Source organism: Epinephelus moara, chromosome 4 (assembly GCF_006386435.1).
Source record: "Epinephelus moara isolate mb chromosome 4, YSFRI_EMoa_1.0, whole genome shotgun sequence".
Classification (NCBI taxonomy): Eukaryota; Metazoa; Chordata; class Actinopteri; order Perciformes; family Serranidae; genus Epinephelus; species Epinephelus moara.
This window is the reverse complement of record NC_065509.1, coordinates 38,626,921-38,640,316: the sequence shown is the minus strand read 5'-3', so window position 1 is coordinate 38,640,316 and position 13,396 is coordinate 38,626,921. Positions and strand designations below refer to the sequence as shown.

The following is a 13,396-nucleotide window of genomic DNA, read 5'->3' as shown; positions in this document are numbered from 1 at the left end:
TAACCGCCATATGGATTTTTACTAAACTTGGTAGATATGTAGAACAGGACGCCTCAAGGTGACTGGAGAAATTTAACTCTAATTGGCAACTGGGTGGCGCTATAACAACAGAAAAATGCTTACAAATGGCTAAAATGCGACCGATCGCTGTGGCTCCCCCTGTGGACCAATGTTGATGTTTTTTCTTCTAATGTTTGGTATGACTAAGTCATGGTATGGTATGCTGTACATAATCACGGAAACTGTCAGTGTGTCATTCTGTCAGTCAGTCATTCTGTCTGTCCCGCGTTTTTCTAGTAACTGACGTGGTCAATCTATGTGAAACTGCACATAGGCATTGAGGACTGGCATAGGTAGAAGGTGACAAAGCTACCAATGGGTATGGACTAGTGATAATAAACTAAGTCTATTTGGATTTTGGACTGTAAATCAGCCAAAACAAGGAATTTGAGTTCATCACCTTGGACTAGAGATATTATAAACAGCAGATTATAGAATATAAAAACAGTAATTGTCAGTTGCAGCTGTAATTCATGCAAAATGAAAACCATCTGCATCAACATAACATGTCTAAAGTGGTGAGAAATGTCATGAAGCCTTCTGCAAATATAACATTTCAATACTTTACATATGACTTCCAGGCTTTTCATGTGAACCGTCGGCCAAGTGTTGTAGTCAGATGGCTGGCAGAGATAGTACGCTGTGACCTTAATATTCCCACAGAGAAGTGTGTGCATGTGTGTTTGTCATTTGTATTTGCTCTCAGATTCACTCCTGATAAAAGCCGACACACCAGCTTGTGTGAAATTCAGGTAAAGGTTTTTCCCATCTGTCCTGGGCTTGATATTCAGAGCATGACGGATGATTGGCACCTGCAGATTCACGGCTTGTGTCTACATGCACGGCAGCATTTTGGCGCTCGTGTATTAACTATGACGTTGCCGTGTTTGCTGTTAAACACCTCTGTTCCCCGTCAGTGCACGCATGTCTTAATGATGAAAATTACGTGAGCTTGTTTTTAATTCAAGCTGTTCAAATATCTCACGTCCTACAGTGTGAGATATGATTATGAATTGTGATTATAAAGGATTTTAAGGCACACTCAATAAGGAGCCGTTTGTTTGTCATTTTGCCAAGATCCATACGGCCTTGGCCCCCGATTCTCTCCGTCTGCAGTCCGCTCTCAGCTTTTATGTGAATTGTATTTTATGGGTGCTTTGGCACATGCTGCTGTTTTATTTGTTTGAAACCTTTATATACGTGAGTGATTCTGCTGTCGTAGCCAGAACTCTTAAAAAGGAGTTTAAATATCAATGTAGTTAGATTAGAGTTAAAATAAACTACTGCAGTATATCATTTCTTCTTTCTTACTGCTCCTGGACCAGGTTTATTGTACAGTACATCAACAGCATGTGTTTTAGGTGCAGTTTTTTATATTCAACACTTTTAACCATGCTAACTGTGTAGCTTTAGGAATGGCAATCTCGGCCTGCTGGCTGATCCAACACTTTGGTACAGACTGGATTATTTCACCAACCTCTGAACGGATGTCATGAACACACAGTTATGGTCCGCAGAGGATGCATCCCAATGACTTTGGTGAGCCTTTTGGTTTTCCTCCAGCGCCATTAGCACATTAAACGTTTAGCTTTTAGTGTAATACTGTTGTTCATCATATACTGGATGGATTGCACTTATATTTGGTTACAAATTTTTATTTGTCCAATACTTTGGTTTATGTATAAATACCTGCTACACTAATGACATTCCCATCAGCTTCAGCTGTACTTTGTGTTTACTGTTAATTAGCTAATAGACTGCTGCATGAATGAGTCCTTGAAATAGGTTTTTGGTTTGATAATTAAAACAACTGTTGACTCATTTACAAGGTATTTTCAATTAAAAATAATTTATAACTTTCTGGCTACTATAAAGATGCTAAATATTCGGGGTATTACAGAATCAGATGAATGCCGGTCAATGCCAAGTCAACAGTCCATCCTTTATGGTGTTGTCACACTGTCTCTGACGTTTAAATAATGTGCTCAAGAATGAGTTAACACGTGGAACTGGATCTCTTCTCTGTGATGTTATGGGATATTACAGACACAATGACCTTTACTGTTAATTGAGTTATATTATTAGGGGGGAAAAAACAAACAGACTGGAAGTAGGTTAGCATTTTAGCATTCCTGGCTGCCTCGTCTTGAAGTCAGTATTTTTGGTTATATGCCTGAAAGAACGTCTGTGGTTGGCTTAAAAGACTTTCACATTTTGTTCTACAACTTAGAATACATCAGTAAATACCCCACTCATGACCTTTGAAGCTTTTATGTGTCTTACAAAGGCTAACAAGTAGCTAAATGAGACTGCAGAACATCATCACACTGACCAAGGCTTTAACTTAACCGTTCGTTAATTTATAAAGAAATATAACACTCTGTTTCTTCCACCAGCAGGGCTCTCATTTTAGTGTAGAGCGTCAGACTGAATTTATAAACGCACCATGTCAGGTCACTCACTCTCCGGGACCGCCAGTGTTACCTGAATAAGTAAACACTGACCAACGGGACCAGACTGGCCGACCCGTATGCTCTCAGTCAGTGGATGGATGATGTCACAGGAAGCCAATCTTACAATGGAGGACGACACTAGTTTGTTTTGCTATGGATGCTAACGTTAGCTAATGCGCTACAAAGTTAGCGTTCCAGAGAAATCCAATATTCCTCTTAATCCCTCCCCAGTTTCTGATGAGGTGGACATGATAACCCTTAATACACATAACGTTATTCATCCCTACAACAGGAAATACTTTTTCCCTAACCTGATATGAAGTGTGTGTTCTATTCTGGCTCCCAATAACACAACAAGACAAACACATTTAAAGACTCCTGTGTAGCTACAGCCCTGTGGGGGAGAGTCGTGTCTTGTCTCCAGCTCATAAAATGATGTCATTGTGATGTCGGCCCTAAAAGGGTCTAAAGGGAGTGACTCGCTTTTGTAACCAGTCTCAAGTGGTCACTGGAGGAGCTGCAATTTTTGGCACTTCCGCGTTGGCTTCATTTCCAGCCCCAGTTAGCATGCATACATTACAATGATGAGTATGTGATTAGATATTCAAAATAAAAGGTCAAAGGATATGAAACACATAAAAAGTTGGACTGAACATGATTTTATCTATAGTGCTGTGAGCCTTTTCTTTCTTCAGTTACCGCTCATTCACTGTATTCTTCCAACATACAAAACCTGTGTGAATCTTTTTCTTCCTCTTATCTTTGTGGCTCTATTATTCTTCCAACGTGCAACAATACAGAAAGTTAATCTTACTGATAAGGCACCGAGATGCTTTCATGGTATATGTAGCTACAGACCTGAAATCAAGCACGACAAAGCTTTAATTCAGGGCTCAGCGTTATCTAATCTCTGTGAAGCAGTTCAAACAGTTCAGCCTGCCAGAGCCGGAGAAACACTCAGCACTCTCAGTGTTTCCTACAACAGTTAAGAGACGGCACTAAGTGCTCCGCATGGAGGGAGGGATCAATACGCAAGTACAGCACAGCAGCTGCCCTGACAGCCTGTCTTCTCCCCCCGATGTGTAATGCAGCACTGAGGAACATCAAAACATCCACTGTTCGGAGGTCTGGCACATGTCAACCTGACATCCGCTTCTGTCATTTTGAAATTTTTGACAAATGACACATTTTTGCGGTCACATTTCCCTGCATCTTTTCCCAGTATTTTGTTACAGCTGAGGCTGGTGTCTGCGCTACAGCTGCATCTAAGAGATTCCTCATGCTGAGGACTGTGGACGGCTTGTTTTAATAAAGCAGAGCGTCCTCAGCTGTGTAGATCATCAGATGAGACATATAAAGAAATGTTGGTTACAAATTTTAAAGAGAGATGCAAACGGCAACACCTTTTTTTATGTAAAGATGTTATCCCTCCACCTTTGAAGACTAAAAGTGTGATGTGTGATTTATTAGTTTGATAAGGCTGATGTGGCTGTTTGCTTCTTTCTGCCTTAAAAACACAAAATTTGTACGGATGATGATGATGAAGAAAAGGCCACTGATGGCACCATGAAACGTGCATCACTTGCAAACACTATCTGCTGCTTCTCAAGGTCTGATTTCTGCTAAAGACGCTGTATCACAGTGCAAATATGCGATTAAAGGTTTTGAAGCTGAGTGCAACTTGTCCTCTTTAGTGTCTGATTGTTCAACCTGGTCTCATTCCAACACATTCTCACTCCGACCTCGTCACATGTCAACGTTTGGACAGATAGTATCAATTGTACAAAGTGTTTTTGGGCCCCATGGCATCACATGACAGACCCTGGAAATTGCAGCACTACTGTTTAGCCACTACGAAAATTGGTCTCAAAGCCCGCTGCACTTCCTGGAGGCCTGGTTTGCACCTATTCTTATACATCTCTATGTATGTCGGTGCAGGGAGCCAAATCACACGATATTTACTGTTAAAGCTCGTGTGATTGTGGACCAACTTTGATGCAGAACATTTTTAGCATTTTCATACATATACTATTTGGTTGATCGTTGGTGTTTGATGTCACAATGACAGATTTTACAATTGATGTCTAGTTCAGTGGTTCCCAAAGGGTCCAGATTTCTGTTAGTCCACACAGTTTGATATATTCAACATGGCTCTCTAGTCTCACGCTTTGAGAGTGTGACACATGCATTTTAACGTTTTCACACACTCACCTGCCACACCTGGTATTTCTCACGCATAAAAACAAATATTATGACAACGCCCATGAAGTTAAACCGTTGTATATGCAGTGGAACGGGTTGCAAGACGCTGTGGGCACCGGAGAGCTCAACAGGAGCTTGGCACGCTCCAGCCAATCAAAAAATAACATACAGCCGGTAAGATACAGGTGATACAGCTGCAGCACCGAGAAGAGAGTGCACACACACGACGGGGGTGCCTTATCACATGTGTACAGTAAGTCATGTCATCATTTGATTTTGTAGCGCACTGAATGAAATTACTTGTTGCACAAAAGGAAAACAATGAGAGCTCATCTCAGGGAACATCAGCTGTTACCTAACAGTTTGACAAGAGCGCATCTCAATTGTAGCCAACAGAGTTCTTATTAATTGGGTGGTGGCTTAGTGGTTAGAGCAGGCGCATCTCCTATAAGCCTGTTGCCGCAGCGGTGCGGGTTCGACTCCGGCTTGAAGCCCCCCGCTGCATCCCTGTCTTTGACCCCTTTTCACGCTTTACTGTCTTGCAGTTAAAGGCAAAAAAGAATCCTTGCTAATTTCAGCAGCTATTGTAAACACATATTGATGGTTGATGACTTATGTGATATTTGAATAATTTTGAATCCTTTATAAACTGTATAAGCCCCTCCACCCCGGCTCCACCCAGCAAAAATCTCACTCTGAACTGAGATCAAAACTAGAGCCCTGATGAAATTCAGTATCATACTTACATTTATCCATGTTGTTGAGCCAGTTTGCTGTCTCTGTTAAGTAGCTGTTTCTTAGTCACTCACTCTACAGCAGGACATGTATGGGGTGCCGTTTGTAAAGTGGCTCAGGCTGAAAATAACATCAACATTTTGCCACATTTAGCTTCAAACAATGTTTAAAAAACTGTTGTGAATTTTTTAACGTCACCTTTTACCACATTTACAGCAATATTTGTTAACTTAGAAATATATTAAATAGTTTATCTAAATATTAAATGTGGCACCTAAATGTTAAATCTAAATATTAAATCTAAATGCTAAATCTAAATCTAAATGTTAAATCTAAATGCTAAATGTTAAATCTAAATGTTCAGGGTGAAACTAAATATTTAGCTAATATGCAAATTCACACTGCTGATCACCGGAAGTACCAAAATAAAAGCTCGAGATGGTCAGACTGTGTTTATAGAATCAAATAACGAATTAAAACCAACTTATTGGGGGAAATGGACACTTGAACATACATTAGTGTGATAATAACTACCTAAAATAACAAGAAACGTGTTTGGAGAAATTTTATTTGACGTGTACTTTGAGTTGTTAGTGTCCCTTCGGAGGGAATCACCTTGTTGTTTACAAATACTTCCGGGTAGAAAACCAGCAGAGTTTAGCTACATATATATATGAATATCTCACATTTTTCACGTCACTGTATCACCGTTTAGACTAATCTGATGTTTATAAAGTCTATAAACACAATGATTGAACAAACATACTATTTCTGTGTGCACGTTGTGAAATTAACTAGCTAACCGTTAGCTGTTAGACCCGTTACCGGTGTCTGTAATGACTCATTAACTCTAAATGGTCCGTGAAAAAAATATTTTTCCAGCGGATGTCTTAGTTACAACATGATTGAGCTAACTGGAGTAGTTTCATGTCGTATCCGACAACGGGAGGCTTTTAACAAATGACGTCCTGATGTTAGCTTTGCTGCTGCTGCTGCGGTGATGCTTTCTTTCCCAAAACTGAATAAATACCACACATCGCAACACAAAACTACTTTGCTAGCTCAATCATGTGTTAACTAAGACATCCGCTGGAAAAAATATTTTTTTCACGGACCGTTTAAGAGTTAATGAGTCATTACAGACACCGCTAACGGGGCTAACAGCTAACGGTTAGTCCCGCTAATCTACGATAACCATGTTATTTACAAAACGTGCACACAGAAATAGTAACGTTTGTTCAGTCATTGTGTTTATAGACTTTANTCACGGACCGTTTAAGAGTTAATGAGTCATTACAGACACCGCTAACGGTTAGTCCCGCTAATCTATGATAACCATGTTATTTACAAAACGTGCACACAGAAATAGTAACGTTTGTTCAGTCATTGTGTTTATAGACTTTATAAACATCAGATTAGTCTAAATGGTGATACAGTGACGTGAAAAATGTGAGATATTCATATATATATACATATACAGCTAAAGTCTGCTGGTTTTCTACCCGAAAGTATTGGTTAACAAGGCGATTCCCTCCGAAGGGACACTAACAACTCAAAGTACACGTCAAATAAAATTTCTCCAAACACGTTTCTTGTTATTTTAGGTAGTTATTATCACGCTAATGTATGTTCAAGTGTTTATTTCCCCCAATAAGTTGGTTTTAATTCGTTATTTGATTCTATAAACACAGTCTGACCATCTTGAGCTTTTATTTTGGTACTTCCGGTGATCAGCAGTGTGAATTTGCATATTAGCTAAATATTTAGTTTCACCCTGAACATTTAGATTTAACATTTAACATTTAGATTTAGCATTTAGATTTAGATTTAATATTTAACATTTAGATTTAGCATTTAGATTTAACATTTAACATTTAGGTGCCACATTTAATATTTAGATTTAACTATTTAATATATTTCTAAGTTAACAAATATTGCTGTAAATGTGGTAAAAGGTGACGTAAAAAAATTCACAACAGTTTTTTAAACATTGTTTGAAGCTAAATGTGGCAAAATGTTGATGTTATTTTCAGCCTGAGCCACTTTACAAACGGCACCCCATAGACATGGCGCTTCAAATTAATTCATAAATTCAAATTAAAAGCTCTGTGCCAGAAATTCACTATACTTCAAAAAAAAGTGTTTTTTTCTTTTTTACAACTGGACACATGTGCATTCAGAATGGACCTGCAAGTGACTTTTGGACTGCGACCCACCAGCTGGGAACCACTGCTCTAGTTTACTGTAGTTTTCTGTGGCCTTTGGCATCGCTTTAGATATGACTGCACATTACTACATGTTTGATCCATGAATATGTATGATAATGAATGTATATTGCTAATAATTCATGTTACAAAGCACATACTGTACAGCACTTGAATATAATATTAATAATTTACCGCTCCACTCTGTTAGGAAGACATGATATTGGTGGTGAAATGCACTTGATTTTCCATCTCTGTATTTTCCCCAGGAAATTCACTGTTTGTGTTTGAAGTGTGTGTGCCGTCAGCTGGCTTAGTGTAATTAATTACTTACTGAGGGAAACCATTTTCTCTTTCCCGAGTAGGCACACTTAATTGGCAACTTTCTACTGTTGGTTTACAATAAATTCAATTACAAGTACTGAATAATATTGATATAAAACATTATTAAGATGTTTGTTTCTGCAGCAGTTTGAGGCTGAGGCTAAAATGGGTTACAGTATAAATGTCTTAAGCCCTGTTTCTTTAAGCCCAGTGCAGTTCGCCTCTGTTCAGTACACATTTTTCTCTGTTTCCACTGTGAAAAGTTGTGGATGGTACCAACAGAACCGTTCCTTCCCATCCCCATGTTTGGTCCCCCCTCTGTTGGGGTACCTAGCACACAGATCTGGTACTAAAAGGTGGAGCTGTGAACACTGCAGTCTGATTGGTCAGTAGAGGACGGTCACTCTGCTCAGGGCTGAGTTGTGTCTGGTTTTGAGGCTCATGTAACCACTGTTCATACTGTGGAGAGTTTTATTAGTAAACTGTAACTATAAAATGAAAGGATGTTTTGCTGCCTCTCACAGCAGCTGGAGTCTGAGAAAAAATAACTTCATTCACTGGGCCGACTGCCGGCGACTTTTAAGGTGGAACGTTAACTTGTAATGTTACTCAGTGCATGAGGTGATGATGTGAATCCAACAACACACCTTAAATTTCACTGTGACAACTTTGACCATTACTGTAGTTTTCATATGGCATATTTTTAAGTAATGAGTTGATCTTCAAGTGTTTAAAAATATTTATTAATTTCAACCGTATTATGTGAACTGCATATATTCTAATCCTCACTTGGAGAAAAAAAAACGTTGCGGAGTGTCGTTCCTGTGGGCTACAGCAACACTAAACCCCTGAGCTTGCCTGAGAAGGACTAAATGCACAAACCTGCTATTTTTAAATATCCCATGTAGAGAGACCCTCACTGCAGCCTGTTTTATTTTGTTCTGAAAACGTCGGCGTGCAGCCTCGTTCTGTGGACGCTAAATGCTTCTTGACCAAAATACTGAGGGGGAAAGATGATCAGAGCCACCTTGTTCTCCTTGGTCAATAATTCAAACATTTTGATTTACGCAATATGGCCTTTCCTGACTCCCAGTCATGTAACACTGTCACTTATTTGACCTCAGTGGGGAGTTAATTTGCAAGAAAAGGGAACAGAAACCAGAGAGGAATAGAAAACCACTTGAAAAAAACACTTGAGGTTGTTTATATCCAGTTCTAGTTTCCTCTTATAATTTGGATCGAAACTTACCTGAAGTCTAAACTGAGAGTGTGGTCATTTGATGTATTTGTATAGATGTTTTTTGCAGACCAATCAGAGCTAAGTCAAACATTTTGATGACATGGACAAAAGGAGCATCCTGTTTTCTGCACAGTATATAATAATGCTGCACTAACATTCTCTTTTGCAAAACAGTTCTCCTGATACGGACTTCTTTAACCTTCTCTGATCCAAGGTACGTGCATCATTAGATTATTGAATATTAAACTGAGTAAATGTTCTGCAGTCCAGTTATATATACAGTGCAGTTTAAATTATTTTAATTAAAGGCAAAACACAAATGAAATATAGATTTTTGGCATTATACATGTATTAAAAAGACAAGTTTGCAAAAATATAATATTTACAAATAAAACATATTGTATTTATCGTTCCATTTAAAACAATATAAAAAGAAAGTAAATTGATAAATAGTTATAGAAATAAAATAAAATTAAATAAACAACAAAACATTAAAAATAAAAGGGTTGCCAGATCTGGTGTGATTTAACAGGATTTTAATTTACATTTTACTCCAGACTCAAAAAATTGATGGTAACATACTTACGAATAAATAAATATTGCATTAAATTAAGCAAGCTTCATTTGGTGCATGCTGAAAAGGCAAAACACAAATGAATTATAGATTTTTGGTTCTATCCTTGATTTCATGTAAATGTCACATCTGACTAGAATCAGTACTTGTAAATAAAAATCAGTCAAGTACAAATAAGCACTCAAAAATATTTAATTGGAGCATTTTAACAAATACAGATTCAAAAAGGGGTGTAAAAAAGCCTTAATAGTTATAATGATGTATTTGTGACTTAAACATCTATAAGTGTCTCATCTTTACAGGAAAACCAGTGAGACCATTATCAGAATGGATTTAATGGACACTGATGACACGTGTGTAGATAAGAAACTCACACTGGATGACACGTGTGTAGATAAGAAACTCACACTGTGTGTAGATAAGAAACTCACACTGGATGACACGTGTGTAGATAAGAAACTCACACTGGACAGCGTGCTCACTGAAGGTACAGTATCAAGCTGGTATCAAGTAAGAGAGGTTTATATTTTATACCTTTTGCATGGTGCCTGCTAACTTTGAATTTATTCGACAGGATAATTATTTCCTTACAGCCAATCAAATCTTGCATAAAAAGTATTGCCTGTGATTGTGGTTAATGTGGTCCATGCTGTCTGCCCATCATATGTAGGCTACACACGTCTGTTTATTTGTCTTTGGTTCCTAAAGGTGAAACACCGGCACTCACAGACACCGACACGCCCGTCCAGCCAGCTGGGAGAAAAAGGATTTCGCCTTTTGACACGGTGGATTGCCAGAAAAAAAAGCTGACCTCTAGATATGTGACTGTATGTCTCGGCGTACTGTGTGCTGTCCTGCTGGCTGGTAACATAGGACAGCTTGTCTACTGTAAGTCATATTTATCCAGCAACTGCCAACTGGCCTTTAACGTTTGACAAACCAGCTGATAACATAAGAAACGTAACTGAAACAAAAATTCCGAATGATCTGAGCAAATATTTTTAATTTCTTCTGCATTTTACAGATGCCAGCCACCGCTCGTCGGCAGAACGCCTGCAGAGCAGTTATGATGCTCTAACTGCAGACCGAAAACAGTTAGAGGCCAGACTGAGTGACCTGACTAGAGAAAAAGACCAGCTGCAGAGAGACAAAGAGCAACTGCAAACCAATGATAAAACTCTGTGGCAGGAGAAACAGCAGTTACAGACCAGTTACATTAAATTGGCATCAGGTTGCCTCAACATGACCACACACTTCCAGAACAAGATGTTGAGGACGGCGGTTCAAGTAAGAAGTAAGATGTCTCTTATAAAAGTTAGATTCCTCTAGTAATCAGTTACAATCAGTCATTTGGTACTCTTGGCCTTTATATGATATTTTGTCCGACCACCTTTTTACGCTTGCGAGGCTGCTGGAGGTGTCGTTGGAGTTTTGGGGGGGGGGCGGGGGTCCAGTTTGGGGACATCAGAAATGCGTCTCTGCTTTTTGCAGATGATGTGGTTCTGTTGGCTTCATCATACCGTGACCTCCAGCATGCACTGGGGCGGTTTGCAGCCAAGTGTAAAGCAGTCAGGATGAAAGTCAACACCTCCAAATCTGAGGCCATGGTTCTCTGCTGGAAACTGGTTAATTACCCCCTCAGGGTTGTGAAAGAGTTACTGCCTCAAGCGAAGGAGTTCAAGTACTTTGGGGTCTTGTTCACGAGTGAGGGCAGAATGGAGCGTGAGATCGATCGGCGGTTTGGTGCAGCTTCTGCAGTCATGTCCCAACCCTCACCTATGGTCATGAGCTCTGGGTAGTGACCGAAAGAATGAGGTTGCTGATACAAGTGGCTGAAATGAGTTTCCTCCGTGGGGTGGCTGGGCTCAGCCTTAGAGATCGGGTGAGGAGCTCGGACATCCGGAGGGAGCTCGGAGTAGAGCCGCTGCTCCTTCATGTTGAAAGGGGTCAGTTGAGGTGGTTCGGGCATCTGATCAGGATCCTCCTGGGCGCCTCATGTTGGAGGTGTTCTGGGCGCGTCCCACTGGTTGGAGGCCTTGGGGTAGACCCAGAACACGCTGGAGGGATTATATATCTCGTCTGGCCTTGGAACACCTTTAAATCCAAGACCCAGCCCCAGATAAGTGGATGAAAATTGATGGATGGATGTTCGTCTTCATGTTTTCTGTTTGCAGGCTTGCCCTGTCAGACCGGCTGGACGAAGTTCGGTGACAACTGTTACATTGTTTCAACCGAGAAGAAAAACTGGACGGCAAGCAGAGACGCCTGCAGCGCTGTGGGAGCAGATCTGGTCACCATAAAAAGCAGCGAAGAACAGGTGGAAATATAAAGAGAAGGAATAAACTGGGAGATCTTAAAAATGTATTGGAGAATTGAATACAAAGGTTTGACTGGAGAACTTTTTTTAATGACGTTTGAATCTTTCCTGTATTCTCTTTGTGCTACACTAACAGGCATTTGTCAACGGGATCATGCCATCAGGCCTCAACGCCTGGATCGGCATGACTGACAGTCGTAAAGAGGGGACGTGGATGTGGGTGGACGGGACCCTGGTCAACACGACGTAAGTTTTATCCAACAGAATGTTCAATTACAGGGCGGTAATCACCTGTTTAACACTGGGGGAACAAGTTTAGGATCATCACATTAGGGGACACAACTACTGGACAGGTTCCTTAACCATCTTTTCTCTCTTTAATATTTGATTTCTTTTTCAGTTTATATCCTTTTATTGTCTTCTTTTATGCATGTCGGTAACTTGTAAAACAGCCTTCAGTTATTCAATAACTAATGTAAATGATCAGCGGTGATTTTAATTTTGTATTTTGTTGAAGCAAGACGACACATGAAAATAATTTTACCTGAGGTTAACTGATGGGGCTTATAATGCATTATGAATACCTGTACTCACCTAAACACACCTCAACAATCAACTGTAGTGAGAACTCATAGAGTCAGCGAAATTCATAATCTTGTGTGGGTGTTTTTTAAAACATGTAGGGATGCGGATGGGTGTGGTTAAAACATATCACAGATGACATGAGGAGTATACATAGCATAATTTCTTTGCAATCAATACTTGAAAGAAAAATCTGGTTACAGTCCTTTTACAACCAGGTAAGAGCTGCTGAGAAACAAAATCTGTGAGCTGTAAAAGGCATTTATGTTTCTGTGATGTTGATCATCAGGCACTGGCGGAAAGACCAGCCCAACAGTCATGGCGGGGAACAGGACTGTGGAGAAATTGTCCAGAAATCACCGGGAGTGGGAGGATGGAACGATGATGGCTGCTTTGGTGACCAGAGCTATATATGCGAGCAATGACATCACTATTATGTACACATTTAACAATGTGATGCAGACTGTAAAAAGTAAATGAAACCTAAGATGGTGTTATTTGGCGCTCTGCAACTTAAAATATGAATATTTTCTTAGAAACATAAAAGAATGGGTGCAAAGGTCACACACTAATGATCAGCTATGCATTTATTAGTACATCTTACTATATGACGAAAACTCTGTATGTGTGTCTGTTCCACGTTTTTCTCCTCACTGACTTGGTCAATCCATGTGAAATTTGGCACAGTGGTAGAGGGTCATGGGA

The 13,396-nt window shown here is 39.7% G+C and overlaps 1 protein-coding gene across 1 annotated transcript; it reads left to right on the top strand.

Annotated features, from left to right (window-relative positions):
- Positions 1 to 10,119: 10,119 nt before the first annotated feature.
- On the top strand, positions 10,120 to 13,341 carry LOC126389038 (CD209 antigen-like). The gene is made up of 6 exons (XM_050042454.1): positions 10,120 to 10,279; positions 10,501 to 10,680; positions 10,817 to 11,086; positions 11,967 to 12,109; positions 12,246 to 12,355; positions 12,981 to 13,341. Exons 1-6 carry the CDS (start codon positions 10,120 to 10,122, stop codon positions 13,114 to 13,116), a joined length of 999 nt encoding a protein of 332 aa, XP_049898411.1. The 3' UTR covers positions 13,117 to 13,341.
- The last annotated feature ends 55 nt before the right edge of the window (positions 13,342 to 13,396 follow it).

Bases quoted from the DNA above. Each gene is read 5' to 3' on its own strand.
- LOC126389038 (XM_050042454.1), top strand. From the start codon at position 10,120: ATGGATTTAATGGACACTGATGACACGTGTGTAGATAAGAAACTCACA. The intron at 10,681-10,816 runs GTAAGTCATATT...TGCATTTTACAG, and splicing joins CATAGGACAGCTTGTCTACT to ATGCCAGCCACCGCTCGTCG. The intron at 11,087-11,966 runs GTAAGATGTCTC...TTCTGTTTGCAG, and splicing joins GACGGCGGTTCAAGTAAGAA to GCTTGCCCTGTCAGACCGGC.